This window comes from Misgurnus anguillicaudatus, chromosome 16 (genome assembly GCF_027580225.2).
Source record: "Misgurnus anguillicaudatus chromosome 16, ASM2758022v2, whole genome shotgun sequence".
Classification (NCBI taxonomy): domain Eukaryota; kingdom Metazoa; phylum Chordata; class Actinopteri; order Cypriniformes; family Cobitidae; genus Misgurnus; species Misgurnus anguillicaudatus.
This window is the reverse complement of record NC_073352.2, coordinates 27,767,123-27,785,852: the sequence shown is the minus strand read 5'-3', so window position 1 is coordinate 27,785,852 and position 18,730 is coordinate 27,767,123. Positions and strand designations below refer to the sequence as shown.

The 18,730-nt window shown below is 39.9% G+C and overlaps 3 protein-coding genes across 4 annotated transcripts; 2 read left to right on the top strand and 1 right to left on the bottom strand.

The window, feature by feature from the left end:
* Positions 1–437: 437 nt before the first annotated feature.
* mcm7 (minichromosome maintenance complex component 7) lies at positions 438–9,125 on the top strand. Its single transcript, XM_073854426.1, has 15 exons — positions 438–619; positions 1,796–1,869; positions 2,151–2,315; positions 2,404–2,528; positions 4,142–4,322; positions 4,418–4,555; positions 4,641–4,790; positions 4,909–5,023; positions 5,098–5,229; positions 5,524–5,607; positions 6,545–6,756; positions 6,839–7,104; positions 7,234–7,402; positions 8,318–8,427; positions 8,786–9,125. Exons 1-15 carry the CDS (start codon positions 583–585, stop codon positions 8,991–8,993), a joined length of 2,166 nt encoding a protein of 721 aa, XP_073710527.1. The 5' UTR covers positions 438–582; the 3' UTR covers positions 8,994–9,125.
* A 1,207-nt stretch (positions 9,126–10,332) lies between these two features.
* LOC129421878 (uncharacterized) lies at positions 10,333–12,196 on the top strand. The gene is made up of 5 exons (XM_055177456.2): positions 10,333–10,465; positions 10,596–10,655; positions 10,776–10,820; positions 11,111–11,253; positions 11,354–12,196. The coding sequence occupies exons 2-5, from the start codon at positions 10,607–10,609 to the stop codon at positions 12,062–12,064; spliced, it is 948 nt and encodes a 315-aa protein (XP_055033431.2). The 5' UTR covers positions 10,333–10,465; positions 10,596–10,606; the 3' UTR covers positions 12,065–12,196.
* Positions 12,197–13,027: 831 nt separating this feature from the next.
* cops6 (COP9 signalosome subunit 6) lies at positions 13,028–18,312 on the bottom strand. 2 transcript variants are annotated; one of them, XM_055177454.2, is made up of 10 exons: positions 18,153–18,312; positions 17,235–17,360; positions 17,005–17,136; positions 16,835–16,923; positions 16,700–16,762; positions 16,239–16,286; positions 16,033–16,147; positions 15,400–15,492; positions 15,014–15,114; positions 13,028–13,281 (listed from the first exon to the last, which is right to left on the bottom strand). In XM_055177454.2, exons 1-10 carry the CDS (start codon positions 18,196–18,198, stop codon positions 13,141–13,143), a joined length of 954 nt encoding a protein of 317 aa, XP_055033429.1. In that variant the 5' UTR covers positions 18,199–18,312; the 3' UTR covers positions 13,028–13,140. The 2 variants fall into 2 exon arrangements, with proteins under 2 accessions (XP_055033429.1, XP_055033430.1); XM_055177455.2 differs by having other exon boundaries at positions 15,400–15,489.
* Between the last annotated feature and the right edge of the window lie 418 nt (positions 18,313–18,730).

The following is an 18,730-nucleotide window of genomic DNA, read 5'->3' as shown; positions in this document are numbered from 1 at the left end:
CTATTCCTTTTTATTCACACCCTGTGCATTAATACATTTCTGTATACTATAATTTTTCCTTTCACTTTTATCCATGTCCCATATGTCCTGACATGTATTCTTCATTTCTTTTTAATTATTGCAGCTTCTCCTTTACCAAAAGGAAAATTTATAATATCGTTTATACTCGTTTATTTTATTTTTTTTGCTATTTGGTTTGATTTCTCACTCCCTTTTATATTTACATGAGCAGGTACCAAGTAGAATCTCACATCTATCTGAAGCTTCTAAATAAACTTTGATGTATTTCTAACATTAGATCTCATATTTTATAGTTATATGAAGGGTCCTGTGACGAAACGAGTCAGCCATAACTTTGTGGTCACATGACACATCACGTTGAGAAAACTTTCGCGCCACAGCGAAGCTCCGCCTTCGCGCGCATAGAGACGCGTTGCCATTGGTGGAAAGTGTAAGCAGAATCGCGCCAGTTTTGCAGCTGCCGTCGAGTCGCTGTTGTATCTTTAGTGCCTTCAACACTTTCCAAGCGGATTATTTATACGTTCTCCATCACATTTTACTATTAAACCGTCTGCGATAAACATGGCACCGAAAGATTATGTGGCGGAGAAGGAGAAGTTGAGAATTTTGCTTTCGATTTTTACCACGCACTAACTTAACTTACATCAACGCTACTCGTAGATCCTCTCATTTCGCTGTGCTTGTATAGTGACGATAAAGAGTCTTGATTTTTCATTAGGAAATATTTTCTGTTAATGTTAAAGTTCTGCAAAGTGTATGTCCTCGTTAGAAAATGTGAGTTAAACTGTGATAAACATGAACATTTTAAGCATAAATGTAAATAACGAGATAAGCTTTAGTTAAACTCATACTAAACATGTTTTGTTTAGACATCTGTGATACATTTTAAAAAAATCATATTGTTATGTATTGTTTTTGTAAATTTAGCGCGTGTGAAAATAGTTATTGCTGCAAAGTGGTTCGGGAGTCGAGTGCGCGCGGAAGATAAAATGCCCGGATGAAAGTTCTGAACAAAGAGCGGAAGCGCGCCGATAGCACGTGCTAGTTATAACCGGCTGGCGCGGTTTCACTCTTAAGTTTGACGAATACATGCTTAATCGTGTTTACGGAGTCGTGCACGATACACTTTTTTGGTTTTGTTTAATTACGCCGTACGTCTAACAAGGCCGCTCGTATCTGCGCGGGGGGTTATTTAACGGCGGATGGATCGCGGAAGCAGCGCTGGTGGTGACGGGACCAGAGAGCCATGTGCTTCTTTGTTTACAAAAACAGGAGCTATCGAGTGGCGCAACGTTATTCGGTTTATAACGTATTGCGATGCTCAAACAGAGATGACGACATGTTCACTCGACACGGGTTGAGGAGTCGTGATCCGCTTCGTAAACACAACAGTGAATCGATGTTGTTTTGCTCGACAAGGGGCAGCCTGGAGGAGTCGTTCGCGTCATACTTATTAAACACCTGCTGGTGAATATCTAAAGCTCGCGCGTCGTTATCTCAATGGTCATGATATCTAAACATTTAGTTCGATTACTGCGCAACGCGAAAGCTCAAGTACGCGCTTTTTCGGTCGTTTGTTTGTTTTGTTTACGCGCTTTCCTCGCGCGGGGGAGGGGCCGCTCACATGACTGGTGTTTGTCAATGGGCGCGCGCTTTTCCTGATGCACCTGCGCGAGCTCTGTGAACGTTTTTATTGCCGCTTTCTTTCAGTTAAACAAACACTCAGCTTTGTCACTTCCTAATAATGATTTGTTCTTTTGGGTTTCAGAGAAGTGTAAGCGCTTTCTGCAAGAGTTTTACAGTGAAGATGACTCTGGAAAGAAAGTGTTCAAATACGGCGCCCAACTGGTAAGATATAATGGGTTTGCGCAGATAAAGTAGTGATGTGTGGAGTTGCAAAATCAATAACCAATAAATAAGCTGTGTGCATGTGACTGAAAAATTCAACTGAAATTGCATTAAATCTTGTTGTTTTGAAAAAATTATACTGCAAGATTTTTGTGTTCCTGTTAGTTCCCATATATTCCTGTTAATTCCCATGGAAAGTTTCTAGCTTTGAAAGTTCCTGAAATTTTGCAACCCTAGGTGTTTGAGACTCCATTTGTTAATTTATTGGCTTATGTATGCAGGTCTCTCTGGCTCACCGTGAGCAGGTGGCACTGGTGGTGGATCTGGACGACTTGGCTGAAGAAGACCCTGAGCTGGTGGAGAGCGTGTGTGAAAATGCTAAACGGTACACCGCACTGTTTGCTGATGCTGTTCATGAGCTGCTGCCTGAATACAGAGAACGAGAGGTTGTGTGCGTGTTTATGAGGGCTCAAATGTCAAAACTGAAAATAACCTTGATGATTTCATGGTACAACGGATGTGTTTGTTTGGTAGGTTGTGGCAAAGGATGCGCTGGATGTTTATATTGAGCACAGGCTGATGATGGAGACCAGAGGTCGTGACCCTGCAGATACCCGTGACTCCAGGAATCAGTACCCATCTGAACTCATGCGCAGATTGTAAGTCAAACACTCAAGTCTCTGAACTTCAGTGTTAAACGCACATCATCTGGTTAAATTCAGTGTCCAAATTATTATTGTTAGGTGACTTATCCATTAGGGTGGGTCCTGCAAACATTTACATTTATTCATTTTGAAAATGAATTTCAGTTTGAAAAACGCTTTGGAAAAGGGAGTCGGGCCAAGTATCAAAACACTTGTAGCCAATCAGCAGTAAGGGGCATGTCTATTAACCAACATCATTAGGTGTGTTCCATATCATCCGGTGCTGCGCAGACCGATCGGCAAGGTTTGCCGTTTGCAATCGAGGGAGGAACTGAAGACGGAGCCGTCAAGCCGGACACCTGCTGCTTGCCGTAGTGACGTGTGCGCCGTGTTTCCTTGTTTTTAATCGCAAATGAAGTGAATTAGATGCTGAATTTGATAAAACCAAACCTTTTACTAAAAAGTTGCAACCAGAAACATTTTATATCGAATATTTTAATTGCTGCTTATCCTGTATACCCGAAAATAACGAGAAACAAGCCTATATTATAAAAATACGAATAGAGTTTGTCATTTTCTTTTTTTTATTACATGAAACAATATAACATATTTATTCATATTAAAGTGTTTTTCCTGTTTTAAAACATGAATTTATAATGTTTATTAGTGGAACTAAAGGTTGGATTAAACTTGAAACGCGCGTGATCGTTGTCATCGGTGAGGCGACCAATCACGTAAAGCTGTTACGTCATCACAACTCCGTGCAGCCGCTCAGGAGAAGCTGCACCGGCTGAGCTAGCCGGCTACTTTCGAAACGCTCTCGCGGTACTTAAATACCATATGACACAGTCACGTGCCTGCAGCGCCAGCTGAAGTCGGATAAAATTACTAACCGGAATGCATTGCTTCAAGTCAGCCGCCGATCGGTCTGCGCAGCGCCGCATGAAGTTGAACACACCTATTGCCTTGGTTGCATATGTGTGGGGCGGGTCTATCAAAAGAAGGTCCAGCTTCTATTGAGGTATGGGCGTGTTTGTTTGGGTGATTTCAAATGTCGACATTGGCCTTTAGAGATCATGCACCCTGCCTTTAACATTTTCTCGAAGAAGCCAAAAATAAACATCGTCACCATGCTTTTATGTTAAATGTGTATTTTGTTTTTTAAGAATGTGATTAATTTTCATAAACTATTTAGTTTTACAAAACTTTTAGCTACGGTTCTTGATTCTGATTGGTCAATAGCTGTGGTTTAATTATGATACAAAACACATCTATGAACACCTGCACCCAACGATTCTGTGTATCGCAGTACCTTTAGCAATGTAAAACATGATTCTGTTACAGTTTACAGTCGGTCAGGGACTGCATTTGAGTGCACAAACTTGAGGCAGAGAAATATTGATTCCATCTGTAAATTATATTATCTATCTTTTCCAACAAAGTATGAATGCAATTTAGTGTTGCTCAGTGCGTGTGCACTGGGAATCAAACCTTTGACCTCTTATGTGTTAATGCAGTGCTCAAAAATGGGGTTTGGAATAACAAGTTTTACCCTCATTGCTGAATTTTCTGAATAAAACATCAATATTTCAGTGTTCAGTTAGTTTAATCTTTTTTTTTTTTGTAAGTGAGGTGTATTTCCGACCTCCATCCACACTGAAGGCAAAGGTGGTTCGTGACGTAAAGGCCGACAGCATCGGTCAGCTGGTGAACGTCAGAGGTATCGTAACCCGAGCAACGGAGGTGAAACCAATGATGGCTGTTGCCACGTACACATGTGACCAGTGCGGCGCAGAGACGTATCAGCCGGTAAGGATACTGATGCTTTTTAAAACTTTGTGTATTTTTCTTTGTATGATTTATTTTGAGAAATGCAGTACAATTAAACATAACTTGTTCTTTAGATCGCCTCTCCGAGCTTCACCCCGCTGATCATGTGCCCCAGTCAGGAATGTGTCACCAACAAATCTGGAGGGCGACTGTACATACAGACAAGAGGGTCAAAGTTCGTCAAATTCCAGGAGCTGCGCATTCAGGAACATGTATGTGCGCGTGTGTGTGTGTATGTATGTGTGATATTTACCTTACAGACTGTGAATAATTAATTTGTGTTTAATGATTTTGCAGAGCGATCAGGTGCCCGTAGGAAACATTCCTCGTAGTATGACCATTTATGCGCGTGGAGAGAACACACGCGTGACGCAGCCCGGAGATCACGTGGCCATTTCTGGAATATTTCTTCCTCTGTTGCGCTCTGGATTCAGACAGGCTGTGCAGGTGACACATCACATTTTGTAGTGTGTTTATTTCTGGGGTTCTCAGTTTTTCTTGGTTCATTATTTGATTAGTGTATCTGTAGTGCACATTTACAAGAAGGATTGTGTGTGTGTTTCAGGGTTTGCTCTCAGAGACGTATCTGGAGTGTCACTGCATCACTCTGATGAATAAAACTGAGGATGATGAGTTGGGTACAGAGGAGCTTGGTGATGAAGAGCTGAGACAAATTACAGGTAGGGTTGTGTTTTGTGTGCGTGTTGTGCCTTCAGATGAGGAGTTGTGTGTTCACAGTTTTGTTTGTGTGTAGAGGAGGATTTCTATGAGAAGCTGGCAGGATCAATCGCTCCAGAGATATACGGTCATGAGGATGTGAAGAAGGCCCTTCTGCTTTTGCTGGTGGGTGGAGTTGAACAGGCACCACGTGGCATGAAGATCAGAGGTGGGTGATATCGTATTGAGATTAGGGTTAGGTTATATATAAAACGTACCTGTTATGTGGAAAGATTTTCTGATTCCTAAACAAATCATTTAGCAGATTACTGCCACGTTTGTTGCGTCTTCGTGGCCTCTGAGAAGTTGCACTTCAGATATATATATATATATATATATATATATAATAAAAATTATTATACACGCATACATATATATCATATAATTTTTTTTTGTTCAAAATCTGATTTATGATTTAACGTCAATGTCTGTGCATTTTTAAAGACATCTGTGTGTTTTCTAGGAAACATTAACATCTGTCTAATGGGAGATCCGGGTGTTGCCAAGTCTCAGCTGCTGTCGTATATCGACCGTCTTGCCCCACGCAGTCAGTGTCCATACGTTTATGTTCAGATGTGTATAACTTCGACTAGCATTGTTACATTTTGATGATATAGTGCTGATCAGATTAATGCTTCAGGGTTCCAACGGGTCCTTGACATCCTTAAAAGTTTGTGAATCTGGGGAAAAAATTCAAGGTCCTGGGAAGTTTTTAAAAATATACATACATAGATACAGGTCCTTGAAAGTGGTTGAATCTATTTTATGCAAGAAGTTTTCTGGGGGGAAAATCCATATTATTCCCTGTGTAGTGTAGGATAATATCATAGAAATTCTAGACTTTTTAAGCACACGTGCTAAACTGTTCGCTTTAAATGCTTATATCTTCTTTATGGGAATGTTGATTCATACCAAAATGCTTTTTTGCATAGTTGTGTTTCACACATGAAAATGTCTCGGGTTACGTATGTAACCGTTGTTCCCTGAAGGGAACGAAACGCTGCGTCTCCCTTGCCATACTTCCTACGTTCTTGTAACGCCGTCTTTGGCAATATTTCAGATAGCGGTATACTTCCTGTATCCCGCGTCACCCTGTCTTTGTCGTTAAGCCTCACCATTGGTTGAATTTGATATACCCATTCAGATGCACTTACCCCTGGAGGTGTCCCTAAAGTGTCACCGCAGTGACGCAGCGCAAGTTCCCTCGAAAGGGAACTGTAACAATGTATCTTAAAAGGTAACACAATGTAACCTTGTTCTCACTTAAAATGTGTCCCCCCATTTAGTCCTTGAATTTGAAGGTATTGGACCTGGAAAGTTCTTGAAAGGTCCTTGAATTTGAAGTTAACTAAGGTGTGGGAACCCTGGTGCTTATACGAATGTCTTCAAAGGAAGACATTTTTAAACTTGTTTAACTACAGCATCAATCCAACTTGACTCTGTGTTGAGCATCATCTTGTCTTGTGTCTAACTCTATCCATCAGGTCAGTACACGACTGGACGAGGTTCGTCTGGTGTAGGTTTGACGGCAGCTGTGATGCGTGACCCGGTCACAGGAGAGATGACCCTGGAGGGTGGGGCGTTAGTGCTGGCTGACCTGGGCGTGTGCTGCATCGATGAGTTTGATAAGATGGCGGACGCAGACCGTACGGCCATTCATGAGGTTATGGAGCAACAAACCATTTCTATCGCCAAGGTAATGCAGCTGTTTGGATTATAATGATTGGGGGAAATTGCTAAACCATAAGACATTCAACACATTGCTCTTGTTTTTTCAGGCGGGCATCATGACATCTTTAAATGCACGTTGCTCGATCTTGGCAGCGGCAAACCCGGCGTATGGTCGCTATAATCCTCGCAAGACAATCGAGCAGAACATTCAGCTGCCTGCAGCGTTGCTGTCTCGTTTTGACTTGCTGTGGCTCATCCAAGACAAACCGGATACTGACAACGATCTGCGACTGGCCCAACACATTACATACGTCCACCAGCACTGCAAACAGCCACCTACACACTTCACTCCAATTGACATGAAACTTATGAGGTAAAAACTGTACATAGTATTTTACTTAATCCTCTCTTTTGATCAGATTTCATCATGACTTCCATGATGCACTAAAAGCTGATGCAGAAGAGTTTAAGTTAAAGTGAGATCGATCTTGTCTGTCTGCAGGCGTTACATCAATAAGTGCAAACAGAAGCAGCCAGTGGTTCCTGAGGCTCTGTCTGATTACATCACAGCGGCGTATGTGGAGATGAGAAAAGAGGCGCGAGTTAGCAAAGACACAACATTCACCTCTGCCCGAACACTGCTGTCCATTCTGCGACTCTCCACTGCCCTGGTGAGATGCACATGCATAAACTTTTCAAATGCTTTTAAATGAAACTTAACTACTAAGTAAATGATGATTGAAGCAATGTTTTTACTCATCATGTTAGGAAAGGTAAGTTTTGTTACATTCTGCACCTAAACCCATGAGGTAGATGTAAACGTAACATCAAACGAATGGCCTGGATGTGTCCTGTGTGTGGTAAAGTGCTTACAGTGCAGATAGTGTTTGTGTGTCCTACTGCGGTGTGGGCACTTAACTCACACACAGGATCAGACCTGTTTCGACTGATGTGGGGTGTCGCAGGAGGTGTGGATACATTTCACCATCCTTAAAAGTGTAAATACACACACATCCATCTCTGCAAGCATAGTAATGTGTGGCTGTTGGGTGTTAAAAGTGCTGTTTGTGCAGGTAGCTGCTGTTAAGATCTACTGCAGAAATGGCACTTTACAACACACGCTGCCGTCGGGCATCGCCAGCAGAGGGCGCAGGTGTTCTTTCTCCTATGATCTTTGCAGCTTGAAGCCCTTGTTTGTTGTCGTGGTTACGTTTAGCTTTGCAGGGTGGGCAGCCAGCCTCAGGTCATGCCGCTGTGCAAACCCATGCAAAACTGAACGTGCATGACATCGCAGAGACGTGCAGAGCTCGTACGGTTTTAAGAGAGTAGCTGGTGTTGAGAGGCGGAGACTTGGGCAGTTGCCAGCTTTCCCAGAAGGCATTGCACTTGTCTCGGTCTGACAGTGCCGGCATAACTCGACAGTGTGATCGGATATCTTCTAGACTGATTGTTTGCATTGATTGAAAGTTGATTACATCAATAACCGATCTGTACTTTAAAAATTTAAATCTGACCTATTAGCTGTATGACATGACAGTCTATAGATTCTTTACATTTGTCTATCATTAATAATCGTGTGTGTTCAGGCTCGTTTGCGGATGGTTGATGTTGTCGAGAAGGAGGATGTAAATGAAGCCATGAGACTGATGGAGATGAGCAAAGACTCCCTGCAAGCTGACAAGACCAACAACACAAGGTACACGCACTGTGTCAGCAGACCTGGGCTGTGTCCGAAATTGCTCCCTATACCCTTAAATAGTGCACTAAGTAATGGGGACACCTATTTTGTAGTGTGTCTCGAGTGCACTTATTCAATCCCGTAATGCACCGCAATAATGATTGTACAACTGATGTGTGGCGCGTGCTAAATGAACTATCTGGCGCCCACAGCGCTTGCGGCACCTTTAGTGTGCTAGATTCACTCATTCAAGTGGACTATTTTAGTGAACAAATGTAGTGAATAAGGGGACTATTTTGGATACAGCTACTTACAGATATGATCTTTGAATATAACCTTTAAATCTCACCTGAGTGTTGTTTGTGTTTGTGTGTAGGGCACAGCGGCCTGCAGATGTCATCTTCTCTCTGTTGCGCGAGTTGGCTGGCGATGGTTCTGTTAAGTCCGTTCACATGACGGAGGCGGAGCAACGTTGCGTGTCTCGTGGTTTCACGCCTGCGCAGTTCCAGGCCGCTCTTGATGAATACGAGGAGCTGAACGTGTGGCAGATTAACCAGGCGCGCACACGCGTCACATTTGTTTGAACTTGAACCGTCGTGATTGTTCAGTGATCACCGCAGCTTCTGCATCAAAGTGACAATGTTAAATTCATGATATTTCTCTCATGTTTGGGGTTTCTTGCTTTTTAATTTCAGAAATAAATGTTGTAAATAGTTAAGTTTGTGTCTCTGGCTCTTGTATTTTATAGAGGTTATTTACAAATGCACGCCTGCAGAGACGACATGCAGACGTTATAAAGACTCACGATTATTATCAAAATAAAATAAGTAGTTTTTTAAGATGCAGAAGGTGAAAATATTTTGCACATTTACTGTGATTGTAAACAGTGATGATTATGATGGTCACTGTAAATGCTATTTGTATTTGACTCGTTTTGAAGCTTCTGCACATTCGTCCGGATGAAATAAAGGTGATGAAAATGGTTGTTAGTCTGGAATGCATCGCGTCTGCAAAACGCCGTTTTATGAGCCTTTAAAGTTTCACTATATTGGAAAACATCTGGTTTTAACTAAACCCATAATAATATGGCGACAGGCGTCCAGACGCCATGCTTGTCAGTTAATACATGTGGATGAAGCTCAATAACTTAATCGGTTTTATTAACACGGGTTTAAAACTTTTTCAGTCGTAAATTACCCCCTTAACCTAGATTATTTATTTCAAGTACTCTGATATTTTTATAATTTCAATAATTGAGTTGCACATTTGCATGTTTAGGAAAAAATACGTTTAAAGTTTATCAGTATTATTTTACATTGTTGTTGTTATTATTACCTGTCATTAAACCTTCATTTGGTTAAAAAACTTAATTTGGTAATTTTCTTTTATTGGTATGTAAAACGTATTTGTTAATTTGCAACATTTGAGTTCCGATATTGCGGTGAAATGGTCACGTGGCATGCATATTAAACAATATAATTTTGTCTACGTGTTTTTAGGTTTAAAAATTTTTTTACATTATCAATGTAAATTTTCATGTAGTTGTTTTTCATCAACTCACGAAACCCCCTTTAATTCCCTCGCAAACCCCGAGAGATTCGCCAAGTTTGGGAAACCCTGGTGTGTCCTGATAAGAGGCCGTTTCCCAGTCCGAAGGCTGCATCCTCCGGAGGTCGCATATGCAGACTGCATACGTAATTAAGCCTGGTTTATTTAACTGAGCATTAAATTGGCAAGCCATAAGCATAATACAACAATTTATGTTTAACTAAGGATAATAGTCAACTTTATAATTGTTATTTTGAAATAAGATCGTTTTGATGACGTATGCAGTCTACAAATGCGACCTCCGGAGGGTGCAGCCTTCGGATTGAAAAACGGCGATAATCCTTTAGAAATTTCACTTTTATTATTTCCGGGAGCGCGGATATTTGAGCGCTGGGCGTGTCCTAAAGGTGATCTGACAAATAACTGGCTCGTGCTGGAGCAGGTCACAGACGGGTATAAAAGCACCTGTCAGCGACTAGTGATGGCAAAAGGTGTCGTGCTGCAGGAGGTGAGAGAAAACTTTTTTTTAATAACTTTTATAAACGATTTATATATTTTATTTCTATATTCTGATAAACATTTTAAAATGAAAATCGCTCATTTCTTTTAAACAAAAAAAGTAAAACGTGTGTGTGTAGGGTCAGAGGTCATGTGGTCCGCAGTGAAACTCGCGCTCAGCTGCTTGCTGTTGCTGCCTTGTAAGTTTAATTTATTATCTTTATTAAGTCTTAGCAATGTAAAACATTTTGTTTATATTATAATTTCACATTGACTTTGTCATTTCTTTTTACCGTTGTATTTAAACCTTTTATCTTTAGATGAACTTGAGGCGAAATCTCTAATAAATCTCCTAAAACAGGAAGGTAAACCGCTCATATTCTTTGTTAAAGTCTCTGAAAGATATTCAAGTGTTTTTAAAGGGTTAAAAAGTTAGAGACAATATGTGAAAACCCAGCTAAAGTCCTTTTTCGGTGTTTTACTGTTTTCTACATCCAACATAATGTAAAGAACATTCTGTGAAAATATAATATTGATATATTCAGGACATGTCAAAAATTGCAATTCAACTTTGATGCCCAAATCTCATTGCTAGATTTAGATTTTAACCTAGATATTACAAACAGGATCACACATATCTCTGTGTTTGTGTTAGGAATCAATATCGACTCCAACAAGGCAAATGAGTTCCTGTCCCACTCTCGACCCAAACGCAATGCTGATCCGAATTGGCACAGGCAGACTCCAGATTTCCAGGCGTATTACAGATACTACACCAGCATTGGACACACAGAGGGAGTGAGACCTTCATCCCTTTATACATCACTGGATTTTTTACATCAAATATCTATATCCAGTTCGTTCATTCATTCTCATTGTGCTCCTTTTTTTTCCGCAGTTGTACGAGATTGACAGAATCCGGATGTTGTATCAGCAGATGAGACACTTGGAACAAGTTTACGGTCCCAATGCCTCTTACTACCAGAGCAAACTGGGGCTTCCAGTTCTGCCTCCGCTTCCCAGATGTGACCCCACCAAAGACAAGGCCTGCAAACCGCCACCACCACCACCCGAAAAGACTCCGGCCCCCGCTCCGGTCAAAGCCCAAACGCCGCATCATGTCTCTCAGGCTGATGTCATCTACCTGTGCAACAACAAAGACCCCCTGTGTAAGCCACACATCGTCTACATGCCCACTGGGGCCGTGCCAGTTCTGTGTGACCCTCGATACCATCCCACCTGCAAGCTGCAAGGACCACCCCCTCCTCCACCCCCTATCAAAAAGTCAGAGCCTGCCCCTCAACCTCCACCCGCACCTATGCTCTTCAAGGGAATGGAATACGACTGTGACCCGTACTGGGATCCTGACTGCCTCATTGACAACCCACCACGCCCCCTCAAGGGTAAAGCCCCACCCCCACCGCCCGTAATAGAAGAGGATGATGAAGAGGAGGCGGAGCCAGCTCCACCTCCACCCCAGCCCATTAATAAGAAACAACCATATCCGTTTTACCTTCCACCCTACAACTACCAGTCTGAACTATATGACCCATACCGATACCCGTTTCCTTCTGCCGACACAGAGGACAAAGCAGACGACAGTGCGTAGACCAAATCCATGAAAAAAAGTCCTGATTGATGGGAAATCTACACAAACATTGTATTATTTGTGTTTGTATTAACTTTGTAGATTTGTGTTGAGGAGATACTTTGCTAAACTATTAAAATGGAATAAAAATTATTATTGTAAGTTGTTTAATTCAATAACCTGCATCCTGAAGCCAATGTACCCCAGATGGAGGAGGTCCATCTGTTGTAATCCTGTAATATTGTGAGTTTTTGTGTAGTAAACTCAGCAGGTTTGAAGCTCATTAGTTTCAACCTCACATCTGTTTGTGTTCAAAGTGTTTTACAGTCACTCAGCATGGGCACAAAAACACCCAGAAACTCACAGCCATAAAATAATATGCACACAAGACACACGTCACTAACACACAACAGTTGCTGATATTCAAGTTCACAACATACAATTGTAAGAAACATTTCATTGTTTCATAATAAAGTTGAGCAATTAAAATGTCTTATGTAGATTATTTTGGGGACAGGTCTCTGCACAGGCAATCTGTCAGTGAATATCAACTAATTCGATTCATGAACGCTTGCACTGTTGAATGTACTGAAGTTTATGGGCGGGTTTATGCAAGGAAGCATTTTAATAACAACTTCTGTTGGCTTGTAAAAGTGCACGTTCAGGAACTTTCTTAAATCTTTCTGCTTGTTAAACCGGAAGACTTTTGCTTTTAAAGATCACACAGAAAAATCACCCACTGAGCAAAGGTGAGTGTGACAGTGAGGAAAAAACTAGTAAAGCATGAGCTGAATCAGACTCAGTTATCCTCTTACAAAAGTGTGTAAAAACTAAAGTCAGTGCCATTTAACTAAGACCAATGTATTCTTACAGTCACATAATGTGATAAAGATTTGTCAAACGTTTAAAGCTAGTAACCAAACTAAAATTATTATGGACCTATAAAACCCACCTCCCTACTCCAGCCAAAAGAACACACACAAGTCACAAAAAAAACATTTAATTTCATTAGAACTCAAATTACAAAAGAAAAATCAGAATAAGAACTACAGGATTGACTTAACACGCAGCGCAAGACTGTATCGTGCACATGTGTTTCAGAAGAAAAGTCCCCGCATGCGTCGACCGATGCCCTGTCTGTCATAAAGAACATTAAATTTGTTGATGAACTGATTCATGCTGTTGCATGTTTTCGTGATGGTGCCCAAATACGCCATGAGACCGACATCATTACATTGCTGAAAAGAGAAAGACAAACAGAAAGCTTGAGATATTTCATGTGTCGTGTGAAACCACTACTTTTGTCCTGTCTATCCATAAAAATGAGAGATAATATTAGTTACAATATGTAAAGGTTGTTGCATTATTAGAAACAATATCAAAGCATGTGACGACAGCCAATAAATCACACAGGAGAATAAACTTCAGTTTCTGGGTGATTTTCAGTGTATGTTTAAAGTCCAGATCAACATGAACATCTTCAATTAAACATTAGCAGTGATTTGACTAAAAGGGTGCTTATGTAGTTTTTTTAAATTAATGGCACTGAAATTTTGTATTTAACTAATAACATTTAAAATCTTAACAGGTGCAAATAGTTCAAAATATGTTATGCTGTAAATCTACACTGATCATTAAAAGACCAACTAACTGTGAAGAGACATCTGTTTCTCTCCAGATTCACACCCATATGGGAAACTGAAAATCTAGTCTTTGTGTTGTCACAACTTTGACCGATACTTACTTTTGACTTAAATGTTCTCATAAGTATATATTACAAACAAACTCTGAGGACATTTTATGTGTTTTATAATAGTGAAATGACATTTCCAAATTATGATTAACTTGAAATCTTAAAGGAAACACCAATATTTTCAATATTTTACTATGTTCTTATCTCAACTTAGACAAATTAATACATACCTATATTTTTTCAATGCGTGCACTTCATTTTTGCACAACGCGACGTGAATGTGTTAGCATTTCTGAGCCCCCCACCCCCGAACTGATGAATGATAAACCATTTGCAAAAGTTTTTATTACATTGAATATGCAATGTTAGTTAATTAAAGGTGAGGGATTTGCGTGAGTGAATAACATAAAGTTAATGTCTGCTGATGTGGACGCTAATATAGTTATCGTTAAAGTGTGAATGGTCCTTTACACAAACATCAACATTATTAAAGGGAAACATCACCGTTTTTCGGTATTTTACTATGCTTTTACCTAACTTGGACGAATTGATAGATACCTATCTTTTGTCGATGCGTGTACTTTGTCTTTGCGCAGCGCGTTGTGAATGTGTTAGCATTTAGCCTAGCCCCATTCATTCCTTAGGATCCAAACAGGGATGAATTTAGAAGCCACCAAACACTTTCATGTTTCCCAATTTAAAGACTGTTACATGAGTAGTTACAAGAGTTAGTATGGTGGCACAAAACAAAACGTGGCGATTTGAGTGTTTGGATCCTAAGGAATATCCTAACGATATTGTTTATTGTATCTTTATCGTTATAGTTGTGGTGTGAATTCTGCTATCCTGTTAAATATATAAAAAAAACTATATTTATATAGTTATAATGTGATAATTATAGTTATATATAAATATAACTATAATTATAATATATATGGCCCTCAAGAGATACAGTTAATATAGTTATAGTAGATGTATGTTTGTTTTTATTTGATAGTGTTTATGAGGTGTGTGCGTGTGTTTGTGTGGGTTGGCAAATGTGGTTTACGGGGACATGAAGAGTGTATAATGACATGTTAACTATGCTATAACCATGGTAAACTGAAACGCTAAAAAACATACTAAATGGTAGTTTTTCATAGATTAAAGACTGTTTTTTGTGACATTGGGGTTAGGGACTGGAGTAGGTTAGGGGAATGGAATATAACAGTTTGTACAGTATAAAATGCATTGCGTACCTGTAAACCATGCATGCCTGACTGTATGTGTGTACTTACGTCATAAAAGTCAGTCTTAAACTTGAGTGTGTTGAGAACCGGCAAACGGTGACACAAAGCGTTCGCCTCTCGCAGGATCTCATGATTAAATGGGACTTCACCTGATAAACACACACAATGGAGAAAGCTTATGATGTGGCATCTGTGTCACAACAATACTTCTGATAGATCCATCTGTCTGTCTATAAATGTATCTATAAGGCTTGTATAAAGCCATATATAATCAAAAGTAACTATATATCCGTCTGTGTTCCTCTTGGTGCACACACGGTTCATAAACTTATTGTATATGTCTGCATTTATACTGTAGATAAACTGTTCTGTATAAACCCCTATATAAATAAAAATGTCTGTGTGTTGGTGCATCAGTGGTTATTGTGTCTTACCAGCCTGGACAGCTTTCACATATTCCAGAATGACCTTCACCCGGCTGTGCAGCATCTTTATAGCGCTGTGTTGAGCGATCAGGTGCTCCGCTACTAAAGCACAAACACATATAAAGTCCCACTTACATTACATCACAATCTAACACATTCATTCATAAAGATGAATCTGTTCGGTATGTATATACACATATACAGTACATAACCGTTCAAAGACTGGAATCAGAATGTTCAGGCTTTTGATTTATTGGGTAAATAAGGGGTGCCCAAACTACTTCCTGGAGGGCCGGTATCCTGCGGAGTATAGCTCAAACTTGCCTCAGCATACCTGCCTGGAGGTTTCTAGTGTGCCTAGTAAGACCTTAATTAGCGGCTTCTGGTGTTTTTGAATAGGGTTGAGGCCAAACACTGCAGGACACCAGCCCTTCAGGATCAAACTTGGGCACCCATGCTCTAAGTTTGTGGACATTTAACTGCTCCTCATTAAATGAAAAGACTCATTGGTCGAATCATGTTTGTCTTTAAATCTAATGTCATGCACATGTTTCTCTGAGAGATAGAAAATATCATTAACCTGGTATAAGATCAGTATATGTCTATGAAATAACATCACTAAAATGTGTTTATGTGTGTTACCTGTGGAATTCTCTCCTGATCCAGTTGAAGTCATTCGTGCCACATGATCGACTCCGATGCGTTCGGCTTCCTCTGTTGCTAATGTATATGGCAACTCAGCAAACAACATGGTCGCCTAATAACCACATCACAGAGCAAAACTCACTGAGTGACAGATGACAGAAAATATGACCTTTGACCTCAAAACCACACATGCACAAACTCACCTCTCCACTGATGATGTCAATCACAGACTCAAATACACTGACCGGTAGCTGCACAAACCAACAAGAGAACATATCAACAAAAACACAGAAGTCAATGAAAATTAATGCTAAACGATTAATCGCAACTAATCGATTGCAGAACAAACGTCCTCGTCTACATCATATATGTGCACTGTGTATAATAATTATGGATATATAAATACACACACATGCATGTATATACTTAAGAAATATTTACATGATGTGTATATCATTTTTATATTTATATATTATTTGTAAAAATATTTAATCTATAAATATATTTTTTCTTAAAATTATACATGCATGTGTATGTGTATTTACTGTATATATACACATTATTATTATTATACACAGTACACACACATATGATGTAAACAAAAACTTTTATTCTGCAAACGATCAGTCGCGATTAATCGTCACGCAGCGTGTTTGTCACTCACGTCTGTGTGTTTGGTCATGGGGTTGAGTTTCAGGAACAGTGGACTCTCAATAATCTCACAAACCTGCAAAACACAAACATATCATCACAAGTCCAGAGCAACACAACACACAATGTGATTCTAAGCCCCACCCACCTGCTTATGAATATGAATATCTGATTGATCGGGGGCACCACCAGTTGTGTACCAGCCTAAAAACTCCATGTCCTTAAAAACCTGCTTAACTAATGAAAGAAAACCAGTATCACATTTTGACTGCGTCAGTGTGTGTGTATTAGTGTGTGTCACTGTGTGTGTTTACTTAAATTGCTCTTCTTTAGTGTAGTAATACTCTTTATCAATGTGAATTTGACCTTCAACCGTGTGAAACAGCAGCTCAAATGAATTCATCACCTCAATGTTTCTGCCTTCCTGTTGTCCAATCAGAGCACCGACCACTGTGCACACACAAACACACAAGTGGTCTTTTACACACAGATCTAATACACTTCTTATAAAACACTGAACACAAATTGATTGTTGAGGTTACGCTTACCCTGAATGGCACGTCCCTCCTGTGAGCGGATTCGGATCCAGTGATCAGAGATGTTCAGGATAACCAGAGGATGTAATGCCACTGACACACTTCCTGTTACACCTGACGCCATCACACTGGGACTCGCTGCAAACACACACCAATTCACTTTTTATACAAACACTTGTGTGACAGTAAAACCAATTTATTGCCTTAACACATTAATTGACGTAAATAACACAAATTAGTTGACAGTGTTTGTCTGCATTTATTGTGTTTGACAGTAGTTTGGCATGTGTGCATTGACAGAGGACGATGAGTCTCTCTACAGACACATCTCGTGGACACTTACAGTAGATGTCTAAATTGATTTTGAGGTTTGGTACATTTGTCTTAAAACAGTGAAGTCTGATTTTCTAAAACGCTACACAGTTAAAATGATGTTGTTATTAACTTACATGTAAACATTTACTTAATAGATTTTTATTAATAACACCCCAATACATTGTCTAAAATTATCGTTTTAATAGCACGCCATGACATCTGGATCTGCCAGCACATATTAAAGCAGAATTACACTTGATCTTAACTTCAGTATTCACACAAGCACACGTTTTAATTTAAAAGCACAAACAAAGTGTGTGTATTTGATACGCAAACAGGGCTACAAGCTTTAGCCACAGCTGCTAGCACCCCAAACGTCAAATTTAGCCAATAAGAGAGGAGAGTTTCACAAAAAGGCGGGACTGTCGGGATTGTTGTCCAACCAAAATTGAACCCGAGTAGACGTCATCAACAACACTAGCTAGTGCAGTCTGTCAAGGCTAATTCTGAATGTGCATATAAATAAAATCAGCGACTGTGTACTAGTGACACGTGCTTCTGTATTAAATAAAATAAGTTCAGCAGCGGCCGCGTTTGTGTCTGTGTTTTCCTCACCCGTCGCGTCCACTTCCATACCGTTGCCGTTAGTCGCCGCCGCCATCTTGCCTGGCACTAACCGCGCATGCGCAGTGTCGCTTTGTGTGTCCTGTAGTGCCGCGTGCTGGCAGGACCTTACAAAACAGCAGCATCATCCAAACAACAAACTTTTCTACAGTAAACAAGTGTAATTGTATTACTGGTTTATACATATATTGTATAAATATTATAAATATATTACAATAAAGATGTTTTCAGAAATGATTAATGAATTCTTAAACACAAATTAGCAGAACTTCATTTAAAATCAAATCACAAAACACAAGTTTGTGAAACTTGGTTGAAATGCATCTTTGACATTCTTAGTAAGCAAATGCACCATTGCAGTACCTCTATTGTGAGTCATTTTTTATCTTTCATTATGATATTGTTTAGCTGTCCCTTAATAAACATTGTATTAGCAGCACATCCAGATGTGTGACCCTGCTCCAGAGCGCCATCTGCTGACTATAACTGTTAACAGCTGGATTCAAAACCTTTACGCTTATGAATTTTTTATATTTTATTCAGTGCTTTGAACAAGAAATGCAAAAAAG